The sequence below is a fragment of the Vipera berus genome (genome assembly GCF_964194415.1).
Source record: "Vipera berus genome assembly, chromosome: 1".
Lineage (NCBI taxonomy): Eukaryota > Metazoa > Chordata > Lepidosauria > Squamata > Viperidae > Vipera > Vipera berus.
The window spans coordinates 131,416,693-131,442,175 of record NC_138202.1 but is presented as its reverse complement, the minus strand read 5'-3'; the positions used below and the strand labels follow the sequence as shown (position 1 = coordinate 131,442,175).

Sequence of the window (25,483 nt, the reverse complement as noted above, 5' to 3'; positions counted from 1 at the left end):
AGTAGCTGACTGGCGACCAATGCAGTCTAAGAAGCAGTAGGTACTGCTACTCATTACTGTTTGTTTACTGCATTTTGAATCAATTGTAGCTTCCGGAGTGTACCACACTAATTCAGTCATAGAGTGATCAGGGCACAACTGGGCCTGAAGGGCCTCCAGCTTGAGGAACGGGCATGACTGGGGCACAAGATGAAGCTTTGCCAAGCTCCTCCTAGTCATAACTGTCACCTGCTCTTTGAGCAACAACTATGAGTCCAGAAGGGCCCCAAGTTCCACACCAGTTACAAAGGGATGGTGGTAGTAGAGGTGCTGTTGCTGCCCCAGCCAAGAACAATGAAATCATCTCCGAATCTGGGGCCACACAGCCACACCTAGCAAATCTTACCAGGAATTGAGCCAACGCCTGTTCCGCCCCAGCCAGACCCAAACGGCCTTAAGATATTGAGGCTACACAACACCAGCTTCATTTGCACAGTCTGGGGTTTTATAGGCTTGACATTAGCAACAGGCAATAAGTTTCAACCCTAGATAACTGAACAAATGATTTTTACTACATTGGACTACAGTTCAATACATTTAGACAGATTTTTTTAATGATAGTTATCGATATAAGTTATTGTACTGTATGATTATATGCTGCTGCCAACTCATTTAACTATAGTTTATAGTGACTGGGCATTTATACTTGGGGGGAGGAACACTAGAAATTAAAACTTATGAAAGTTGCCCAATCCTTAATTGAAAATAACTCTTTGGCATCTATCTGAATAAATCTACAACTGGTAACAATAGCTGCAGGCAAATTTATATTACAAAAAGTGGAAGATATTTTCTGTGATGTATTCTTTCTGAAAACAGAGAAAATTAGCAATGTAGGAGCAATGATACATATATATGAATAAGAAAGTGTAAAATAGCTCATGACAAATATTAAAATTATATATATATTACATCTAAAGTTTCAGGAATATGCACACATTTTTGAGATCACTGTTATCATTTGGCCCTCTATGAAATATTAATCATGAGATATTTTATACTTTCTTACTCCTGTAAGAAGAATACACACATAAATTTAATTAAGGCATTAAAGCACTGGCTTTTCATTGCTGGCTTAGTGCAGTCCTGTAAAGTACCATAATGACATTACCGTAGAAAAGGATCCAATACATGAAACACTGAAAATTACTGTATATTACAGGCAAAAATACAGAAGTTGGGCTTTTATAAACCCAAGCCACGGTAAGATTTATTTTTTGGCTTTGTATTATATTAACTGAGCCAATTACGGCTTATTCAAATTGTGATTAAGCAAATCATGGCTTAATGTACTATGCAAGCCCAAGCAAAGATTTTTTCCTCCACTGAATCAGTCTACAATTATCACTACTTGCAGATGACATGCAATTCAAGCCAAGAGACAAATAGGTTATTAGTGGGGATTAGGTACTCCAAAAAACAAATCCATCTCTTTTGCCATCTTTTTAGAAAGTTTCTAATTATCTTTTAGCACACCTGCTTCGATATAATTCTTCCTTTAAATCAAATGTTGTAAGAAACTGTAATTTCATAATGCAAGGAGGAACATTTAATAATAGTTTTTGCCGGAACCAAATTTTGCTTAGAGCCTCCAATGTTGACAGTATGATTTTACTCCAGTGGTTCTCAACCTTTTCTTCACCCCTTTAAATACCTTTTGTGGCCATGGACCATGGCCACAGACCCCAAAATGTAACTCAAGACTTAAATCGTAACATTTCTTCAAGACTTTGTGGATTCCACATGACATTGTGACCCTCCAGGGGTCCACAGACCACAAGTTGAGAACCACTGTCTTACTCTATTCTGCAAATGAATTCACCCAGAGAAGCTAAGAAATTAGTAGCAATAGCACTTAGACTTATATACTGCTTCACAGTGCTTTACATCCCTCTCTAAGCTGTTTATAGTCAGCATATTGCCCCCAACAATTTGGGTCCTCATTTTACCGACCTCAAAAGGATGGAAGGTTGGGTCAACCTTGAGCGGGTGAGACTCGAATTGCTAAATTGCTGGCAGCTGGGAAGCAGCAGAAGTAGCCTGCAATACTGCATTCTAACCACTGCGCCACCAGGGCTCTGTACCACGGTACTAGTCAGAGGCTAAGAAATTGCTGGATAATATTCAACAATATTCTGAACAGTTCTTACACTCCTGCATGTCAGAGATAGTATCTCAAATGAATTTAAAGGTCCTCTGTATTGATTTCTGTGAGCTTTAATGGTTTCTAATTTTAGCTGGAATTCAGCTCATAGCACTCATCTTTTTAAATGCCAAGCCCTACTTTTTGCCTAAACAAGCTTAATACAGACAGTGAATCTCTGTATTCGGGGAGAGGGGGGTGAATAGCTGTTGCCTCCATTTCATCATGTTATTTGTACCCTACCTGCAGTGGATGCAAGTTAATTATCACAGGTGATTCACCTTGAAGTTTATACATTGGCAACTGGAGCCACAGTGAACCAGCAGGAAGACCAGGTGTTAGCCCATCTTCAGGCCCAGCAACTGTCTGGGTGACGTTGGACAAGTCCTGCTCTCCCAGACCAAGCCATAATTCATGGGAAATGTGAAATTATTATGTGCACTGTCTAGAGCTCTGTCAGTGTTATAATCTGTTATAATACAAATAAATAAATTGCAATGATCCAAAGCTGTTTCTTCCGCTCCAAATACTTTCATAACACAGAGAAGTGGCTAAAAATTAGCTGTATCCCATCTAGTCAACTGCTTAATTCGTTTTCTGATTTTATACAGAGAAAAGCTAACATCTTTCTCCTCCCACTATATCATCACAAAGTGATGGGTTTTTTTTAAAAAAAGCTTCAAACTTTAGATAAGGAAAGGAAGAGAAAATGTGGTGGAGTTATTGATGCATTGGGGCAGATAAGATTATTCTCTAACTCTCTCTCAAAGCTCATGTAAGAAGGCAGAAGGAAACAAAGTACTAATGCAGTTCATAATTAACTCAGCATTAGATGGCAGGCCTTTGGGGCTCAAGAACTAATCCCCAGGAACAGATGGTTTCCGGGTTAGGTTTTAATTAAGGAAAATGCAGACACACACCATTAAATTTATGTGCAATCCAATAATCTGGCATTTAGGAATTCATTCATACCGAACTGTTTGTTAATATGCAATACCATCCCTTTATTTCAGCCTTTTCTCTTGCCTCACAAAGGCAAAACTGGTTTGGGACTGAAGAAATCACTTAATATGCCGAGCAGGTCCAAAAACAGATTCTTGCCGTTGTCAGTGTTCTGAAAAATGGAGCTTTTCATGCTGCCCTCCGAATTCTCATTTATCCTTGGGGTATATACTCCAGCGATGGATTGCATTTGTACCCCAATTAGTTCTTGAACCGTTGTTGTTTTTTTTAAAAAAAATCTTTGAGGAAGAATTTCATTGCCGACTTATTAGTGCCTCAGAGTACATGGAACTTCTCTTCGTACACCAAAGCTTTTCATTCCTGAGAAGAATACTGTTTGGATGAAGTTTGCCGTGAAACTATCAGAGGACATCCGTCACACATTGTAATCATGAGCTTTTCCTTGTGGCTGCCTTAGCCGGATTTGCAACGTTAAAAAAGCGCCCACAGTCACATGAAAAAAGATCTGCCAGAGATTGCGCAATTCATAAAGGTACATATTACACAAGCAGATTAAGCCAAACGTTAGGAAAGATTTAATGTTCCGCCAGCTCATGCAATATGCAAACAGATAGCACTGCAAAGAAAAAATAATGATCATAGTTAAACGATAGCTTGTAGGACTTTACTAAATTCTGTAGCTAGAGCACAAAGAAATCAAAGGGAAAAAGTCCTCTATCCAACATAAAGAGGAAAAAAAACCTTCAATATTACCTTTATTCTTTTGCGGAAGAAAAAATTGCTTTCCTATGACTTTGAAGAGTGTTCAGAAATTCTCACATCAGAAAACTAAAATTGGTCATTTAAGTCTGCCTCGTGAAGCCATATAGAGATGATAATAGTGTTCTTGGTTGTCTATTAGAATCTGGATGTTCTGGGCAACTAGTGAGTTTAGATAAAAATTTGTTTTATACTGATTGGCATTTTAAAGTATTTTCTTGAATTGCAATTCTTTCAAATATCATGCATAATACAAAAGAAGGTGAGTTCTGAAGATAAAGAAGGTATCTCTTTTATCTCTGAATGCTCTTCCGACACTCAAAGAGATTTACTTTGCAACAAAAAATAATATGTCTCACAACTTGCATCTTTTTAAATTAATCATATAAAAGCAACAAAATTTTACAGTGATAGTACAAACCCACCAAAACAGCCTTTGCAATACTTCCCCCCCACTTAGAATACATTCAATGCGGTTCATTCTTTTTATTAGTCAGGCATCTGGGCAGAATAACCAAATCCAAAGGAATCCTAAAGCCTGTTTTGGGCTGTGACCAGTGACAAATCTATTAACACCTAAAAATACATTAAGTACATACCTGATACAAACAAGCTGCTGTGCCAAGGAAAAAAGCAATAACAAAATTGAAGTCATCTTCTTCATTCTGAAAAAATGGGCAAAATAGGCATTCTCAAATCAACATATTTTATGGTGTGCAAAGACGACAATTATTTTACATACTGGAATTCTGGAGCCTCTTTTCCAGAACTCAAGTCAAGATTGCCAGTTTGCAGTCTTCTAGGGTCTACTGTATCAATATTCTTGCACCACATCATCATCATCATAAGCCAGGGGTCTTCAAACCTGGCCCTTTTATGACTTGTGGACTTCAAATCCCAGAATTCCTCAGCCAGCGTGACTAAAAGGGCCACGTTTGAAGACCCCTGTCATAAGCAGTTACCTTCTCTAATAAGGAACCACAAGCATGAATTGGATGTCGTCCATCTTCATTTAAACAGACACATGGAGATCCTTATAATTATAGAAACTGAAGTTAAAATGGTCCTGATATTGGTCCAGCTGATCCCATTACCAGGTTAGACAAATAACTAGCAGTGACCTGTGTTCTCTTTTCATTTTCTGACTGCTCCCTGGGATTTACTGGTGGGCCAATAAAAAATACTTCCAAGGGTCAAAATAAAATATGGTAGACCCTTCTTTATGAATCTTCTCTAGCAGCAGCCAGATCTGCATTAAACATTTGGATGAAAAGGGTCAATTGATTTCCCATCCATGGCGTGGTGGCACTTCAGCTCCCTCTGTTCCTGGAGGAAACTGATTATCTGGACCCATACCAAGCGGGCTTCAGGACCGGGTACAGCATGGAGACGGCATTGGTTGCGCTGGTGAATGATCTCTGCCGGGCTCGGGACAGGGGTTGTTCCTCTGTCCTAGTCCTATTAGACCTCTCAGCGGCTTTTGATTCCATCGACCATGGTATCCTACTGCGGCGTCTCAGGGGATTGGGAGTGGGGGGCACTGTTTTACAGTGGTTCTCCTCCTACCTCCTGGGCCGCTCGCAGTCGGTGTTGACAGGAGGGCTGAGGTCCGCCCCGAGGCCTCTCGTTTGTGGAGTTCCTCAGGGGTCGGTCCTCTCTCCCCTCTTGTTCAATCAACATCTATATGAAGCCGCTGGGTGAGCTCATTCGTGGTTTCGGGGTGGGGTATCATCAGTATGCTGATGATACCCAGCTTTTTCTTTCCACCCCGAACCAACCCAGTGATGCCCTCAACGTGATGTCCTGTTGCTTGGAAGTGGTCCGGGTTTGGATGGGGAGAAACAGGCTTCGTCTCAATCCTGCCAAGACTGAGTGGCTGTGCATACCGGCATCAAAGACTAACCAATCTTTTCCATCGTTAACTATGGAGGGTGAGGTGTTACCCCCCCGTTGATAGGGCCCGCAACTTGGGTGTCCTCCTGGATTCACGGCTCAGTTTGGAAGATCATATAGGAGCCGTGGCCAGGGGGGCTTTTGCCCAGGTTCGCCTGGTGCGGCAGTTACGGCCCTATCTGGACCGAGATGCCCTACGCACAGTCACCCATGCACTCGTGACCTCCCGGCTAGACTACTGCAATGCTCTCTACATGGGGCTGCCCCTGAAGACCACTCGGAGGCTTCAGCTGGTGCAGAATGCAGCCGCGCAAGTTGTGATGGGAGTCTCCCGATACTCCCATGCAACACCTCTTCTCCGCGAGCTGCATTGGCTTCCAGTTGCCCTCCGGGTGAGATTCAAGGTGCTGGTGATGACCTATAAAGCCCTAAATGGCATGGGCCCGGATTATCTAAGGGAGCACCTGCTGCCAGCGTCAATTTTCCATCGTCCTGTGCGCTCCCACAGGGAGGGCCTCCTCAGGGTACCGCTGGTCAAGGATTGCCGACGGGCGATCCACAGGGGGAGGGCGTTCTCTGTGGGCATGCCTGCCCTATGGAATCAACTGCCAACGGAACTCCGGACTGCCCCCGACCTTCGTTCATTTCGCCGGGACCTAAAAACCTGGCTCTTTGAGCTATCTGGTCTGGACTGAGGGGTTTAATGTTTTTAAATTGTGATTTAATTTTTGTGGCTAGACTTAATTTAATTTATTTTAATTTTATATTGGATTGTTTTTAAATTTTGCCTTGTAAACCGCCCTGAGTCCTTTGGGAATAGGGCAGTATATAAACCGAATAAATAAATAAATAAATACTCTCCCTGAAGCTCTGAAGACTGTTCCATCAACAGGTTGGGGGAAAAGAAAAGTTTCCATGACAGATTATGTAAAGTCTAGGCCGGGTTGAGATGGGAAATTTAGCAGTTTGCCTGATGTTCACCTTTTAATCTTAGAACTGGACAAAAGCCTTGCTACCACTTTAAGTAATTTGTGCCTATTGCCTTTAAACAAGCTGATCAGCTGTTCTCATAATTAGTTTGGCCTTAAACAAGAGCAGTTTGGTACAATGAGAATCATGTAAAATAGATTAATAGAACATAGCCAGCAGATGGTGCTATGCTGTCACAATTTTAGTTTAAAATTTAGTTTAAACTAAAAAGCCACAGAACCCAGAAAGTAAATTTAATTATTTTGGCAAGAGAGCGAAGAATAGCACAGCACTTTTCTGTCAATTGGAATACCTAAAGATCCTGGGCAGGGGATTTGGACTCAGAAGATCCAAATTCCATTTGTTTTGCAATGGACTTGACTGTTTAACCCAGAACAAAATTCCTGCCTTCCCACCTTATGTGTTTTATATGAACACAGAGTATAAATGGATTATATATAATTGTTTACAGTTGGCATACTTCCCAGAAAAAGGAGTTCTTCCATATGAGAGGATGAGAGAGAGAAAAGAGGAATATGTGAAGGCTTTCAGGACAAGTTACAGGAGAGGGAGAAAAACGCAAGAAGACTGGAATGGTGCCCAGAACAAACTGTTCATTAATGTTAATACGAAAGGCAGAAATTTAACTCAATTGATAAATATAGTTTTGAAATCAAACTTTTCAACTTTTTAATATGCAAGATAGAATAGGACAAGGAAATACTAAAGCAATCAAGGTATCGCCCTTGTTAATAAGTGGACAATATGTACATATTGTCATCTTCAAAAGTATAGCGTTTCTGTAGCATGTCTGCATTCTAAAAGAGAGAGAGAATGTGTGAGAGAATGAAAGACAGAATAAGAGAGAATGAGGGAGAATGAGAAAGAGAGAGAAAGTGGGGGCACAAACGGGATATTTCTCTCAGTGCAAAAGTCTTTAAACCCATTCTAACCCCTACTCTCACCATGGATATAGGGATTTCATCCCTTCATAAGGAATTGCCTGAACTATCACATCTGTCTGGATTAATACGTTCTGAATTCCCTTATAATCAACAAACAAATATTAGCATGCACTAGGACAAAACTAAAAACATATCAGCTTCAACCTATTTTATGTGAGCGACATAGACAAGCAACCCACGTTCCCACTTCCCTTGACAATTTAACAAGGAATGTAGCTCTTACACATTTAACATAGTCCATTCTAGATTTCTCTGTGGCCTCTATTTCCTTTTAAGAAAGCTGGGTGAAGAGGGAGGGAGGGAGGGAGGGAGGGAGGGAGGGAGGAAGGAAGGAAGGAAGGAAGGAAGGAAGGAAGGAAGGAAGGAAGGAAGGAAGGAAGGAAGGAAGAGGGCAAGAGAAAGAAAGAGAGAATCATGTCTGTAACATGTCTGCATCAAAAATCTCTCTTTCTCTTTCTCGAAACTAGGAAACTGAGATGGCAAACACTTCAGTTCAGGAATGCAAACTCAGCCTGTAACTCCACATGATAAGGAAAGACAATGTCCTTAACCAATTACTATTCCAGAGTGATTTTACTCCGCTAATCACTGCTAAATTATTTGAAAAAACTAAGTTGCCCTCTTAATCTTCAAAATATTTTTTCCTGTTTCAAAGTTATAAATGTAACTACGTTACCTGTAGAAGACTCTCTATAGCATGAAAACCACGAATTAAATTCAAAGCAGCACATAAAAGGCTAAGAAGAAAGGAAACAATTCCCGGTAGCGTCACAGGTTCCAGTCGTTGGTGAGGGGCTAGTAGCAGAGAGAAGAAAACGCTATAAATATTTTAAAAGCTTTCTTTAATGTTTGAACAAACCCTGCTAATTCTATTTTTCTCTGTTTCTGTCTTGTTCTAGACAATGTACCTTAAACGGGGAAACACAGCTTAATTGAGGGCATGAGCGGTCAATTTGCAACTTTTATATTTAGTTGGAAATGCATACTAGAAATTGCTGGGCTGTATCATTGTGCAGATTAAAATGCAGCCTCCCCCCCAATGGAAAAATGCAATTTTTTGCCTTAGTAGAAACTTAATTTCTACAAGATGTAACAACATACAGGTAGTCCTCGACTTATGACCACAATTGAACTCAAAATTTCTCTTACTAAGCAAGACAGTTATTGAGTGAATTTTATCCCCTTTTACAACCTTTCTTGCCACAGATGTTAAGTTACTAACAAGGTTGTTAAGTGAATCTGGCTTCCCCGTTGACTTTGCTTGTCAGAAGGTCGCAAAACGTGATCACACGACCCTGGGACACTGCAACCGTCATAAATACATGCCAGTTGCATGCATTCAAATTTTGATCACATGACCATGGGGATGCTGAAACAGTTGTGTGAAAAATGGTCACTGAAAAAGTGACATTGTAACTTTGAATGTTCACTAAACAAATGGTTATACGTCGAGGACTACCTGTATCAAATATTCCTAATCTATACAGTATAAGAGTTAAATTAACAAAATAAAAACACAGACACAAAGTTACTCTGTCAATTAGCCAATGAATAAGTAAATCAGGCTTTTAAAATGGTACTTTTTCACATTTCACTTTTTGCCCTTTGTTAAAGCACGTTGCAGGTCTAAAGAGCGATTTAATGCCCAGGCTAAATGCACTTCTTTAGAAGGCATCAAGATACCAATGAGAGTTGCTTCTAAAAGAGGGTACAGAAGATTACAAACACCCCATAGGAATATATTTTTCATCATTTCCAAAGATAGGGAATACTACCAAAAATATTCCGGACTTATTTCCTACTTTTTTCCATAAGCTTACTATGCACATCTAGTCAATTATTCCTTGGTCAACTACTGTATATGGATATCTATATAACGGTAGGCCACGCTGATCTTACAGGGGTTCTTCAAGATGGGTTTGGTTTTAGGCCTCTCTTAAACAGAACATCGTGAAACGAATCAGATGAAAGCTACAAGATGTACGACAATTTTTGAAACTCTTATATTTTAATAGAGGAGAATATCTGTAGCTGTGAACTGGTCTCTCTGACCTTGGTGGTTTTCTTGCAGACATTTCATTACCAATAAAACCACTGAAGATGTTACCTACTTTGGTAACGAAACATCTGCAAGAAAATCACCAAGGACCCCACACTCTAGTATGCATTTTATTTTCCTTGGATACAAAAGAGCTCCACACTTGCCATTCTCTCCCTGATCGCAAGGGCGATGAAGAGGAAAAAATAAAGAGCAAAGAAAATATAGACTGTAAGCGCCTTTGCTGATATTCATCTCTTCCACAAAATGCCAACTATCCGCACAAATGACTGCCAATTCATAGTGAATGTGTGCACAAGTGTTACTATGAGATTCTACAAGTGACAGAAACTGAATGTTTGGGGGGGAAAACACAGGGCAAACCCCCCTGTAGTCTAGGCAACATAGAGAGATAGACAATAAGGTGAATGAACCATATGTAAATCATTCTGTCTAAATCAGTGAAGTGTAAAAGTGCCAACAATGCAGTTAATGAGCTGGAACATTGACAGAAAGAGGGGTGCCATTCTACCTTGTGGGCGCTGAACAGCTGCAGCAGAAAAGGCTCTCCAAAGTAGTTCATAAAGTCAGAAAATGTTTAGAAATGACAAAGTGAATTTCTCTAGAGAAGAGGACTGCTTCTGTCTGACCAGCGCTCTTTCCAAACTTTATAAGGCAGAGCCTTTTTGCTTTGCCAAGAACTAAATTGTGGACAGCTTAACATGTAATCGGGGAGAAGCTTCTGGGATAGAATAGTTTTAAATACAGTAACTCATTTAAACATATATCTAAACTCAACTTGTCAAAATAAAGTAGGCTTTAAAATTAGTTCTCGATCTCCATTACAACACCGAGTTCTTATAGGTGACCACTATAGGCTGATCATGTGCTATGTTTCTATCTAGAATTCTATGATGTCATTGCAACAAGAGATTGGGTAAAAAACACACTTCATTATTATTTAATCTCTGCTGATTTTAGGGAGAATAATGAGTGATCCGATCTATGGTTTCCTGGGATTTTTATCTTTTTCTGGGTCATGGTCCCTAATATCCTCTCTCACACACACACACATCATTCACGATATGATGAAACTGTCTTTGCGAACAGTAACCTTTCACTGGGACACCAAGGAAAAGGGGCGTTGTCTTACCTGAACGCCTTTTCTCAGTATGACGATGGAGAATCCACAGATAAGTCACAGATGGGTTGATCTTGCCTTTCTGACCTAGAGACTAAGTCAATCAACTTTTGCTATGCCTCTCCTCCTCTGGCTAGGAATCCCCAGTCACGACGAAGGCACAGCAGTTGATTTTTCAAGGTGGTGGCTCAAATTCCCCTGACACAGGACCAGATGGACCCTTAGGGGGGGGAGTGTATTCTCCATCTTCACGCTGAGAAAAGGCGTTCAGGTAAGACAACACCCCTTCTCCAGCATGACGAATGGAGAATCCACAGATGGGACATACCAAAGCCTCACTGTCCCTATGGGCGGGAAGAAGTCTGGGCCTGTGTCCCACTATCTGTAACTACTCTTTGGAGAACTCTCCTGCCAAATGAAGCGTCTGCTGAGGCAAACTTATCTAACTTATAATGCCTCACAAATGGAGAAGGGGACGACCACGTCACCGCCTTGCATATCTCTTCAATGGACAACTGTGTCGCCCATGCCGCTGAAGTTGCCGCACTGTGAGTTGAGTGTGCGGTGATTCGTCTTGGAACTGGCAAGGAGTGTGTCTGGTACGCCCCTGCTATGAAACCCCTAATCCATCTGCCAATAGTAGAGGCAGTCACCTTCTGACCCATTGAAGAGGGCCAGAATGAAACAAATAGAGCTTCAGATTTGCGAAAAGAGGCAGTTCGCTTAATATAGCGATGCAAGGCTCTACGAACGTCCAAGGTGTGCCATTTACATTCCAAATCATGGGACAGCTCAGGACAAAAATCTGGCAGCACAATCTCCTGTGCCCTGTGAAACAATGAGTTGATTTTGGAGACGAAGGAGGGGTCTAAGCGTAGGACCACCCTGTCGTTATGAAAAATACGTAAGTCATCTCTAATTGGGAGTGCTGCCAATTCCAAGATGCACCTAGGCTACTAGGAAAGCGACTTTGAGCGTCAAGAACTGTAGAGTGGAGGTTCTGATGGGCTCAAATGGAGGTAAAGTGAGAGCTTATAAGACCTTGGACAGGTCCCAAGAGGGGTATCTGTGAACCATGGGCAGTTTGCTGTTGATTGCTCCCCTGATAAAGGAATGTACCATGGGGTGTTGAGCCAAGGGTTCTGAGTTACCATATGTAAGCACCGTGAACAGGGCAGCAGCTTGTCTGTGGATTGTGTTTAGTGCTAAGCTCTTCTGAAGTCCCTCCAGTAAATAATCCAAAATTCTTGGAATAGGAATTGTAGGTGGATCTAATTGATGTCTCCCATACCAGTTCTTCCATGTGGAATCATAAATTCTATTAGTTGCAGGCCTTCTTGAAGCCTGAATCATGGTAATCACGTCTGATGAGTAGGTCTTTTTTGTTAGGAGTCTCCTTTCAAATGCCAGGCGGTTAGCTGGAGCCACTAAGGCTCTGGATGTTGTAGAACCCCCAGGCTGAGGGAGATTCGATCTTGGGGTATCCTCCACGGAGGAGAGATCGAGAGACCTATGAGGTCAGCATACCATGGCTGTCTTGGCCAGTGAGGAGCAATTAAGTATCACTTCTGCCCATTCCTGCAGTATCTTCCGATAACTGCCTGGATCAGAGGGAGAGGACGGAATGCATACAGCTCTCTGGGCCATGGGCTGCGGAGGGCATCTAGCCTTTCTGCCCCTGGAGACAGGAACCGGGAGCTGGGAATTCGCTGGGGTAGCGAACAAGTCCAGTGCTGGATGACCGAACCTCTCTGATATCTCTCTGAAGAGATCCGGGTGCAGGCACCACTCAGAGTGGTGCACTGTTGCCCTGCTCAAGAAATCTGCTTGCCGATTCGTCTCTCCCAAGATGTGCTCCGTCTTGAGAGACGAGGTGTTGGTCTCTGCCCAGGTTCCTAATAATTGAGCCTCGGCCATGAGGAACCTGGAGTGGGTACCCCCTTGCCTGTTGATGTGGGCTTTCGCCGCCACATTGTTCGTGAGGACTAGAACATGTTGCTTTGCCACCGTGTTGCGAAAGTGGCATACAGCCAGATGTACAGCTCTGAGCTCCAACCAGTTTATGTTGTGCTTCAGATCTGATCGGGATCACCATCCCCGGGCCAACTGAAATTGCAGGTGCGCTCCCCAACCGAACAAGCTGGCATCCGATGTTAGGATGAGTTGGTTGGGCTCCTTGAATAAGGTTCCCCTGGCCATCGTTGGAGAGACCCACCACTGGGTGGGATTTCAGGGTCTGTGATGGGACCCTTACCTTGTGGTTGGAGGAACTGGTGCCTAGTCTCTGGAACGGGAGCAAGAACCATTGGAGGGTTCTGGAGTGGAGTTGAGCCCAAGAAACTACTGCTATGCAGGAAACCATCTTTCCTAGCAGTTAAGAAAGGATTGCTAGGGTGACTACTCGCTCCCTTTGAATCTGGGTGACTAGGGATCAGATACTGTCCCGATGTTCCTGAGACAGGTAAACCTCGCACTTCCTTGTATCTATCACCGTGTCCAGGTGGAGGGAACTATCTGGCTTTTCTGAAAATTTACTGAAAACCCATGGTCCTGGAGGGTCTTGATGGACAATGCCAGGTCTGACTGAGCCAATTGGACTGAGGAGGATTGAATGAGGATGTCATCCAGATAACACTGGACATGCACCGGAATGGTCCTCAGATGCGCGGCCAGCACCTCCAGGACCATTGTGAATGCTCTGGGAGTCGATGACAGGCCAAATGGTAGAGCTCTGTACTAAAAATGGTGGCCTGCATAGCAGAACCTGAGGAATTTCCGGTGCCCGGGAAGGATGGGAATGTGTAGGTAGGCCTCCGTCAGGTCGATGGACGTAAGGAGGTCCCTACTCCTGATGCCTGCTAATATGGACTGGAGCGTTTGCATTTGGAATAAAAACCCCATCCCTTCTGCCCTGCCGGTACCGGTTCTATGGCCTGGATCTCCAGAAAATGTCGAATGGCCTCTTTCATGAGGCTTCTTTTGACCAGATTTTTGGATGATGGGCAAGAGGACGAAATGCCTCAGGGGGGGTGGAGTTGAACTCTAGAGTCAGGCCGAATCTGATAGTGCTGAGGACCCAGAGATCTATAGTGATGTTCTCCCATTTGTTTGCAAAGAGAGCCAACCTGCCCCCTATGGGAGAGGCACCTTTGCTGTCACTTGGACCTTCTGAAAGGATGGCCTCCCGTGCCTCGAAAGGGCCGTTTGGCCTGAAATTGCTGTCTGGGTCTGTCCCTGTTACCAGATCTATCGAACTGACGTTCTGGTCTGGGAGGATAAGGGCGGGAGTAATGAGTGAATTCCGAACCTGCGTCAGTTGAGCGAAATGACTGCTTGCGGGCAGCCCTCCTGTCTGCTCTCCTAATAAAAGGGGCCATGACCTTACGCTTATCCTTGTTCTCAACCAGGTAAGGGTTTAGTGCCTCTCCAAATAACTGTCCTCCCACGTATGGGGCTGAGGCCAACCGCCACTTGGACCTAGCATCCGCTCGCCACTGTCTGAGCCACAGAAGTCTGCGGGAGGTAACATTAGATGCTAATGCCCGGGAGGAAAATCTGGCTGCGTGCAATGATGAGTCAGCCATGTATTCTGATGCAGCCACTAATTTGTTTAAATCTTGGTGCATCCGTACCTCTTCTAGTGGGACCCTAGCCTGCAACTGGCGAAGCCAGAGGAGTGAAATTCTGGCGAAAAAAGAAGTTGATATAGCTGCCTTGACCGCCCACACTGAGGCTTCATGGGTCCTGCGGAAACTGAGCTCTGCTTTCTTATCCTCTGACTTCAGAACTTCTGCTATATCCCCAGGCACAGTCAAGGAGGAAACCAATGATGCTAAGGGCTCATCTACAGTGGGGACTGCTAGCACCTCTGACAGTGCTGGAGCCATATTAAATAACTTTTTAACAGTTCCCCCCGGGGATGGAAAAATACCTGGTGTTCCCCATTGTCTTTGGACTACATTGAGGAAAAGGGGAGGACAGGGAATGTCCTGTTGGGTAAACGTTGGTTCTGAAAGGACCTTACTGGTAGGTCCCTGGCTGGTGGAAGGTTCAGCCTGAGGTACACGTTCAGGACCAAACTGAGCAGTGCTCCTGGCCTTGTCAAGTAAGGATTTAAAGAGGGCCGGATTAAACAGGCCTATGAAAGGAGGGGGATCAGGAAATAAGTCCTCATCTTCTTCTGACATCCCCTGCTCTCTCTGTTCCTCGTCCCCTATGAACGACATTCCACTCCTGGAGGAATGGGAGGGGGAAACTGACCCTTGGTACGCAGCTGCTTCCGCCTGGGAGAGATATGATACATTGCTGTGAGATGGGATCCCTGATGCTATCGACTCAGGTCGAGCTCTCTCGTGTAGGTTTGAAGCTACGCCTTGGGCAATAGCCTGAAAAATCAGAAACTGCATTCGTTCTAATAGTTCTGTCTCCTGTGCCTCTGGAGGGCGAAGCCCTGCCACTGTAGGAGTGAATGTGGCCTCTCGGCCCAGAGGTCTAGCTGTACTCGGAGGAGCAGGGATCTGAAGGCCAAGCCCCTCACTGGAAGGGGGAACCATCTCCACCTGTTCTGCCATGGGAAAAATGAACGGACCTGTTTCCCCTTCTGGAGACCAGGCCTTTGGAGCCGCAGAGATTGAAGGAGCTTGTTGAGGGCCAAAAACCGATGCCTCCATGGGAACAGAAGTAATCTGACCAACCTTTGCATCTTTCTTTTGCTTTGCAGCCTTGGAGAATTGTTTTTCCAATGTCTGGTGCCCCCTGCTTGCTTCTTTCTCAGCAGCTTTGGAAGACCTTTTGCCAGAGATAGCTTTGGATCTGAGTTTCCCAGCAGCCTCCTGCTTGGCAGATCTGGATTTCTTGTGCCTGGAAGAACTGCTGGAGACTCCTTGAGATATTTGAGGTTCTGTAGTGTTATCTGCCATTGCAAAATCAGAAATATCACAGTAATGGCAATCTCAATGTGTTTGCAACAGAGAGGTGATCCCAGTAGCAAGGATCCAAGTGGTGGCTAGAAGTAGTGGCGGCACAACCAACTTAATGGGATAGCCAGCACACTCACAATCCTGGTAGTGGCAGCAAAACCAACTTAATGGGGTAGTCAGCACATTTATAATCCTATTAGTGGCGGCACAACCAACTTAATGGGATAGCCAGCACACTCACAATCCTGGTAGTGGCGGCAAAACCAACTTAATGGGGTAGCCAGCACACTTATGATCCTGTCAATGGCGGCAAGACCAACTTAATGGGATAGCCAGCACACTCACAATCCTGGTAGTGGAGGCAAAACCAACTTAATGGGGTAACCAGCACACTTATGATCCTGTCAATGGCGGCAAGACCAATTTAATGGGGTAGCCAGCACACGTATGATCCTGTTAATGGCAGCAAGACCAATTTAATGGGGTAGCCAGCACACTTATAAGCAGCGAAATCGGTGGTGGTAAAAGGCCTTGAAATGCCGGCAGTTAAAGTGGGCACTCAGCCACGCCCTGAAGTCTGGAAATTGCCTGGACCGACTGAAGACCTTCGTAATGGCTGGGAGGCTGGACGCTGTTGTTGTGGCCTCTAATTGTAATAGGAGCTGCCAAGGAGCCTGTAATTGGAGAATCAGCACCCTCGAAATGCCGCTCCTTAATTCTGGCCTTCTGTAATGGACTGAGAGTGTTTGTAAGGTTTTCAAAATGGCAGCCACTGGTAAGTGACCTCCTGCTCCGTCGTTATGACCGAATTAAATAAATGCAGCAGCTGCTTCTATAACCGGGCTAATAAGATTGCTGACTGAATTCTGCCCAAAAAGTGGCTCTATTTCAGTCTAACAGTCCTCGCTGGGAGGGTCCCCCCCATCAGGAACAATAAAAGCGGTGCTCAAAATGGAGACCGCTACACTTCTGCCCTGCCTGGAAGCTATAAATAGCTTCACGCTTCAGCCGAAGCCTGCAAAACCACTCTGACTCTTAGCGGTTTAAAATGCAACGCTGATATCAGCACAAAGAAGGGAAGGGAAAGGTACAACCTGGGAAATTCCAAAAAGTTGTCTTTCTGCTAGAAACAAGTGCCAATCTTCACCATGTCTCTCTTGGGCTAAGACTAAGTCGTGACTGGGGATTCCTAGCCGGAGGAAGAGAGGCGTGGCAAATGTTGATTGACTTAGTCTCTAGGGCAGAAAGGCAAGATCAACCCATCTGTGACTATCTGTGGATTCTCCATTCGTCATGCTGGAGAAAAAGTTCTTCACACTGCACTGATACTCAGGATCCTTCCCCCCATTTGAGCTTGAGTAAGTCGTTCAAAATCCAGCATTACCAAAGTCCTCATGTTGCAAGTGGCCATGAAATTTACAAAAGGAATGCAATAAATCAAGCAGATCAATCTCTACCTTTAACCTAAAATAAGTAAATTTGAATAGATAAACTTAAGTCCATCATCTCACCTGGAGACATTTTTCTTGTATCTTTGTTTTCTTGTAGAGATCCATATGGATATCCATTGGTTGAACAGAGTTCTGACAGCGAAATCTGATAAGGTGGTCTCAGTCTAATTTCTGTTTGCATGTCAGCAAGATTTATCCTTGTTGACAGAGATCGTGGATTGTTGTATCTTTGTTTGGTCCTCTGAATAAAATTATCTGTATAAAATTAAAGCAACTCCCTTTAGATTTTTGATGAAAACATCACTGGGGACCCCATAGCTTTATGGGCAACATACATCTCAGATGCAAACACTTAAATTCATTATTTAAAATTCGATCATCCACTGTAGAAAATTTTAATATAGCTGCTGCTTTCTACCTAGTATATCATGGGCTAATTAATTTTGCAGCACCAGAAGATTAAATGCTAAAATTTTAATTATGAATAAACTAATGTTGCATGCATTGGCAAGCCTGAAAGTGCAACTAATATAATTAATTAATTAGATTTGATTTAGTTTTTCTTGTAATGCAGAATACTTTCTTAGGAAACACAGGCATTTATTCTGAGCTCCAGGCACTTTTCTGAATTACAAAATTATATTTATAATATTTAAAATGCCACCTCCTATAGCATGAAATACTTTCCCATAGAATATAAGCACAGCATAGCAACCACAAATTAATTAGCAAAATACACAGTACAGTGAGTGCAAGGATGGTGAAATGGTTTTATTTCTATTTATTCTCAGCTTATTTATAATTTCATGCTAAGTACCACTGTGCTTATCAAACCTGATGCATCATTATACACGTTGATTTAAAAGTATATTCCATTTAATTCTTAGGACTTTACCCCAGGGTAATCTCATACAGATTTACACCCTTTATTGTCAATATTTTTTTTAAAAAAAAATGAGGGTATTATTATGAAGTTGAGCAGTGAAATGCACCATTTCACTGTTACAGGCAATGTGGTTCAAATACTTATTGCCAGTTGACTAGATTACTGCAGTGTACTTTACATGGAGCAGCATCTGAAGACTACCCAGGGGCTGCACAGCATTATCTATCTACTGGCATCTTTTGGTATGCAAATTGGAGGTTGAAACCTCAGTTCAGAGATCTTTTTGAACCCCTGTCTTCAATGGCTTTACAGAAGTTGTTGTAATACTTCTTGTATCTTCCCACAGCTCTTTGAAAGTTTTCCTTACGTTTCTCCCTGAAATCTTTATCTTTCTTGGGTTCCTCTTCTTCTTTTGATAATTTTCACTTCTTTACCTAGTGACTGGGATGGATTTTAGGTCTTGGGGAAACTTGCTGGGGACTCTATATCCCTGGCACATATTCCAGTTGTTCTTTGCTTATCTACCCCAGGAACACACACACACACTGCTAGAATGAAGCAGCACAATAGGATTTGAGGGGGCAACTGGTATGCTTCCCTCCAAAAATATGTTAACTGCTTACTATTAATGGTGGTTAACAAAGAAGGGCTAAGAGGCAATGTTTTTCTGCTGCAGTCTTTATTTTATGGAAGCAGCTTCCCCACTGAGTTCAGATCAGCACCCATTCTATTAGCCTTCCAGAAGCTATTAAAATCAGAGCTTTTCCAGACAGTATTTGGGGAATGAGGAATTCATGCCATCTGTATACTGTAGCACATTATTACTATATTGTTGCCTTAGGTTTCAATATTGTTTTAATGTTGTAAGCCACCAGGAATCTATGCAGATTACTGTGGTGTATGACAGAAATAAATAAATTTTACTGCATCCCCACGGAAACAATAGGCATTAAGTGAGATGGTCATAAAATAAGCAGAACACTGGGCCATGAGACATCAAGCTGTGTGAAATACAGTCAGCCCATGTCTAACTGTACATTCCTCTGGTTTCTGAAAATTGTGGACTGTTTTATAAATTAGGCCAACTTTTTAAGGCTTTGTAATATGAACGAGTACCAGTGTTCCATGTCACTACCAGACATTTGTCCGTGTTAAAGTTTTCTACAATTCTTAGGAGTAAGCACTATTCTGGTTTCCATAATACATTTTGTAAACCATGACGAAGTAGATATATTAGACACGTTCAGAAGCCCGGAATCAGACCAATTATTGAAGAAAGAGATGAACCCCTTACCAAATTCAATGAAACAGTATGGTCTGACTGCTGTATTTGTCTTCATCATGTTGTATGTGGTAATGAACTCCTTTTGAAGCTCATCCAGGAAGCAGAAGGCAAGGACGTTGGGGTAATTTTCAGTGCAGAGCATCATGTAACTCACTCCCAGGGAACTAACAAAGCTGTATTTTTGGTGTGGGAGGAAAAGTGTATGACATTTCAAAATTAAAATCAGGTATTCAGAGATCAGCTTAGGTATGCTTTACACAAAACTACAACAAGAGAAATGACGATGAGTCTAATAAAAGTATTACTATTCATGAGAAAATAAATTAAGAGTGAATCAGAAACAGAATGTGATCTTGCTGAACCTCCTCTTGGATCATGCTGTTCTGGGAGTGATTCCCAGAAGCAAATCTTTTGAACCAGAAGCAGTCTAAAGTATCCTAGACATGTATTAGATCCAGACTATTTCTGATTCAGAGAATGGAACCCCTGGAATTCACTGAACTCTCTCCAGAATGACATAGTTCCATTGTCCCAAAAGGGGAATATAGTATTCTACATCTGTAACTATAATGCTATTTTCACAGAACAATAACGTTTTACTTTGATTTAATGTTTTCCTATTACCTATCAATAGTTAATATGTTCTTTAAAAAGAGGGCAGGTCTAGGTGTGGGTAGGTAGGTGGGTGTGGGTAAGTATGGGTGTAACATGATATGTATCTCATTTTTTTTTATATACAAATATACACTAAAACATGGAGAAGAATGGAAAATGAGTTTTTCCCCTTCAAAGAGGAAGGGAGGAAATAAATAGATAAAGGCTACGGTCTTCAGAATGTTTTATTTATCAGTTATTCCTAAGTATACATTTATTTCATTCCACAACAAAAAAGCTCAACAGAATTATCTTACTGAGAGTGAAATATTTTTCTAGCAAGGATGTAGATGAGATAAATATTCTATCTTTGCACTGTGCATATAGGCAATTTACATTTGTTTACACAGAATTACACAGACTTTCCCATTCATTCTCTTTATAAAATCTAATCTAGGGGACACTTCATCTTAAAAATATGTAGCACATCATATAAAAATATACTATCTGCCCCTCCCATCTTTAAAGAATTGCAAAAAATATAATAGTACAGAAAAATGGGGAGACTGGAACATCTAGTTTATTCTTCTTAAATAATAAAGATGCATTTTAATAATACAAGGAAGGGTTTATAAAATTTCCCTGGTTTTTCTTTATAAATAAACATTTCAAAATATAATATTGGTACAATAAAAACATAGGGTTAAGATGTTTCAGATATTTATTTTCCTTAAATAATATATAAGATAATTATAGGACTGAGTCTATAACTGTAAGTGCTGCCATAGATAACATTACCGTTAACCAAGCTAGCATACAATGAAGCAGTTTTTTATGCCAGATCTTGCACTGCCCAAAGATTTAATATTTGAGATACAAAGAGATGGACCCAGAAGGATCTTGCTTAAAATAATTCTACGGAAATTATCAGGGCAATCCAAGTTCTGATAAGTAATATTCCTCAGAAGACTTGCCCTGCCTCCTTAGCTTATTGTTCTGGCAGCAGTTCAAGAGTAGGACCTTTGCAGGTATGCATAAGTGATTTGCAGATTTGAGGAGGAATGCTTCTTAATAAGAATGTACTTTCTAAATGTCACTGTAGCAAAAAGACGCCTTCTTCACTGTTATTAGAGCAACCACTGTATCTAGGTTATATGAAACAATAAAGAGCAATGTTGCAGAAAGAATACACATGCCAGAGAAAACTTACTTTATGTTATACTTTCCTGTTTGCAAGGTGCATCGGTCTGGAAGCTCAGTGAGTCTCTTTGCAAGACCTTTAAAGTACTTTCGGCACTCCTGTACGGCTGTGTTTTGTTCATAATCGGTAGAAGCAGATAAAGGGAGTCCATCTCTCACACGGACCACTGAGGCAGACAAGATCATGGACATTGCCAACCATAAAACGTAAAATCTAGAACAGAGCACACAAATAAGATTATATTTATTTATTTTCCCCTTCATTCATAACGGCATTTGGATTTATCATTATCTGATGACTAAGACTGAGTTAGTTTCACAATATTCAACATGAGCAAGCCACAAAAATTACTAATCCATTCCCTTTCATGTAGTTATCAAAACCATTTGTATATGAGTCTCCTCCAGCTTTCAAAAACTGGTTGCCTGGAGCTTATTCTTTCTCACCAGGATGGTTCCTTAAAACTGGCAATTTACAAGTCTGGCTTAAATTAGAAACAGCATATATTCACTAGAATTTTTCCATTAAACAGTTCTAACTGGAAGCAAACACCAAGAGAAAACTACATAACCTCTAACATATACACATGATACCAGGAGTGTTCCAGTTTAGTGTTCTAGGCAGTAACATTTGTTTCCGAGATACTGCATTCCACTGTTAACATATTTTTTATCCTTTCTCTAGCCACCAAGATTCCATAGTCTCCCACACTGGGCTGTTCGGGGAGTTTGCCTCACTTTACGGATTTCAGTGGGAAGAGGTGGACTTTGTATAAATGTATGTAAGTGCCCCCCTTCCTTTTTTCACTATATGGTGATCAGCACTATGCTACGTACCAGATGATTTAGTTTGAGATATTGTTCCAAGTCATCAAATATATTATACTTTATAATGCTGAAAAGAGTTTATTAAAACATTCATAATGCAAAAGATATTGCTAGCAATAATTCATAATAGGAATTTAAACAGCATTCTAGGCAGCATTTTATAAAATACACGAAATGTAATTAAGAAATATTCAAGTCTCACTTTACGGTATTTATAAAAGGAGATGATTGGTTGCTGAGAGGTGATGCTGTTAATTGGACATTTTAATTGAGTTTTAATGACTGTCTTTTTATTTATTTTTAACACTACCAGAAACCACCAGGAATCATTTTGGAATGTAGCATTATGGAAATAATTCTAACAAACAAACAAATACATTATCTCCCTGGGTACAGTCCGTATTTGTTATTTCAAACAACTGCAGTTCTCACATAGTTACAGCTCCCATCTGAGAAATAATTAAGTTTTCTCTTTGATTTAAAACTCCAATGTTTAGGCTGGAAATATCTTAGCAGTCACACAATTCTTTTCAATTCCAAAGTTGGAAAGAAGACTGCAGATTATTTACTAGTATAATAATGACATGCCTACAGACCCACGCCTTACTGAGCCAGTGTTGCATGTTTCCATGATAAGACAACTTTACTTCTCCAGAGTAAGAAGAGTAGTTCTAAAGAAGGTCAGATGCTGCTACCTGAAAATATTTGGGACATCTTTAAGAAATAGTACCAAGTTAGGATCTTCTTTATACTGAGAAGACAGACTAGAGAAATATGATCCTATTACATAAAATGTTTAGGGAGTTGACCATTCAACCATTATAGCCTCCTGGTTATATGATATTCACCAATCACTTCAGACACAGATTTTTCAGCCTGTTGACGTTTCATTCAGATAACAAATTAAGCATGCTAAAAATATAATATACAAATAGACAGACTTACAACCATTTGTTGGAAGTTACAGTGGCACTGGAAAAAGTGACTTATGACCAGTTTTTACACTTACGACCAATGCTGCCTTCCCACAGTCATGTGATCAAAATTTGGGTGCTTGGCAACTGGCATGTATTTATGATAATTGTAGTGACTCGCTTAACAACAAAAGGGGTCATAAAAGGGAGCAAAACTCACTTAACTGCTTTGCTTAGCAATGAAAATTTTGGGCTCGATTGTGATCGCAAGAAGTCAGGGCTACCCGTACTATGTGCCCCCAAAATCATTATGGTGTCACATGTTTGCTTGGTTTGCACTAAATACTGAGCTATGCCTACTCAATCACATTCGTCTATATAAGCTAGTAAAACTCTCATGCTTGTTTGTGTGTAACCTATGACCAGGCAAAACAATGTATCATACAGCAACAATTTTTGAACCAAAAAATTCTGGGAGTTCAAGTCCATGAGTCATAAAAGAGCCGAGGTTGCCTACCCCTGATCTAGTCTATTGATTGTCCAGATCAGGGGTCTTCAAACTTGGCCCTTTTATGACTTGTGGACTTCAACTCCCAGAATTCCTCAGCCAGCATGCCCAGCTGAGGAATTCTGGGAGTTGAAGTCCACAAGTCATAAAAGGGCCAAGTTTGAAGACCCCTGGTCCAGATGATTGCAGCCCAAACTGGGTAGCTCTGGATGTCCACGAACTTCCCCTCCTTTCTTGCTCAATATCCAATCAGGCAAAAAACAACAACAACAGGAGTTTCCCCACGCAGCTATTAACAGGCCTCTCGTAGTTCAACCAGCAGCGGGTTTAGAAGCCGGCCTATCCGACTGTTTGTAAAACGAAGTTCTTTTGTTTTTCAGATCCTTCCTACAGCTTTCTCCGAAAAGTTAATCAAGCGTGCGTTCACCCCCTACCCGCTTAGAGAGGGAAGCAGGCCTTTCCCGCGAGTACGGGACACGCCGCTATTCAACGAAAGCTGTGTAAGTCGACGAGGAATCTTTTTCTCTCGAACCTGGGTCGGAAGAATTTTTAAAGCCCAGAAACCGCAAGAAGACACGAACTGCGTGCAGCAAGGCCGGTTGCCATGATTTCTAAGGCCTCCCATCCGCAGAGGAGTCCCGGCTCTCCAGCCGCACAGTAACGGGCCACCGCTGTAATAAGGACTGCAATCCAGGAAAGGGGACGCGCACCCAAGCGTTGCAACCGCGTTCACACGACTACGCCTTTGCCCAGACCCTTAACTGAAGGCCCGCGCTTCCCCTGGTGGGTGCCTCGGTTGCTAGGCAACCGGAAAAAGGCTGGAAGGGGGGGGGTTGAGGGAGCGCCGGGAGGCGGCATTACCTGGGTTAGTTAACGCGGCACCCTCGGCCGCCGAACCGCCGCTCGTAAAAAAAAACAAAAACCTCCCGCGCGGGGTTCTGGGAATCTGACACGTCATACTCCTCGCGCTGGCCCGTTGGAGTTGGCGTCACGTGATGTTGCCTAGATGGCTCCCGGGAATCTTCACGGGCCGCGTTGCTCTGACGACAAGAGTCGTCGCTGATTCTACAGGCTGACGATTGGCCCGTGAGGGGAACGGAGTGTGTCTGTGTGTGTGTGTGTGTGTGTGTGTGTGTGTGTGTGTGTGTGTGTGCGCGCGCGCGCGCGCGCGTTTGTAAATATGTGTGTGTGTGTGTGTGTGTGTGTGAGAGAGAGAGAGAGAGAGAGATCCAGGTCTGGGTCAGGTTTGTTTGTTTGTTTGTTTATTTATTTATTTATTTATTTATTTATTTATTTATTTATTTATTTAATGGGACTTATATCCCGCCCTATCTCCCGAAGGACTCAGGGCGGCTAACAACAATAACATACAATAAATACAGAAATTAAGATAAAATTAAAATTAAAGGCCTCTGTGCAATAAATTAAAATTAAAAATTAAAATAAAGGTTGACAGCGGTTTCCATCCAGATCTTAAAATCCCCGTGATATACAGGTAGTCTTCGATTTACAACAGTTCCCTTGGTGACCGAAGTCGCAGCGGCACTGAAAAAAGTGACTTATGACCATTTTTCACACCTATGACCATTGCAGCATTCCCCATGATCACGTGATTTACATTCGGATGCTTGACAACTGCTTCATATTTATGGCAGTTGCAGTGTCCTGGAGTTTTGGGCATCTTTTGTGACCTTCTGATGAGCAACTACAATGGGGAAGCCAGTTTCACTTAACAGCTGTGTTACTAATTTAACTGCAGTGATTCACTTAAATGTAGCAAGAAAAGTTGTAAAATGGGGCAAAAATTTCTCACTTAGCAACATAAATTCTGGGCTCAATTGTGGTCTTGAATCAAGGGTTACCTGTATATCTAAGATCAAGAGGAGCTGACATTGCAGAAGGGAGTTTGTTTGGGATATAATTGGAAATTAATATTTACTGGAATAACAAAGAAAACAGAAATATCTTGGCTGCTTGACGATGGTATC

General features: G+C 42.0%; 1 protein-coding gene across 2 annotated transcripts; it reads right to left on the bottom strand.

Annotated features, from left to right (window-relative positions):
• Nucleotides 1–529: 529 nt before the first annotated feature.
• Nucleotides 530–24,424, bottom strand: SEC22A (SEC22 homolog A, vesicle trafficking protein). 2 transcript variants are annotated; one of them, XR_014024673.1, is made up of 8 exons: nt 24,357–24,424; nt 21,256–21,459; nt 19,461–19,624; nt 17,341–17,535; nt 15,605–15,822; nt 8,408–8,526; nt 4,504–4,569; nt 3,592–3,761 (listed from the first exon to the last, which is right to left on the bottom strand). XR_014024673.1 is itself a non-coding variant. In XM_081314323.1 (7 exons), the coding sequence occupies exons 2-7, from the start codon at nt 21,435–21,437 to the stop codon at nt 3,561–3,563; spliced, it is 927 nt and encodes a 308-aa protein (XP_081170449.1). In that variant the 5' UTR covers nt 21,438–21,459; nt 24,357–24,424; the 3' UTR covers nt 530–3,560. The 2 variants fall into 2 exon arrangements, 1 of the variants encoding a protein (XP_081170449.1); XM_081314323.1 differs by lacking the exon at nt 15,605–15,822 and having other exon boundaries at nt 530–3,761.
• Between the last annotated feature and the right edge of the window lie 1,059 nt (nt 24,425–25,483).

Bases quoted from the DNA above. Each gene is read 5' to 3' on its own strand.
- SEC22A (XM_081314323.1), bottom strand. From the start codon at position 21,437: ATGTCCATGATCTTGTCTGCCTCAGTGGTCCGTGTGAGAGATGGACTC. The intron at 8,527-17,340 runs GTGAGATGATGG...CTCTGCTACTAG, and splicing joins TACAAGAAAAATGTCTCCAG to CCCCTCACCAACGACTGGAA. The intron at 3,762-4,503 runs GTATGTACTTAA...TTTTCTTTGCAG, and splicing joins CAGCAGCTTGTTTGTATCAG to TGCTATCTGTTTGCATATTG.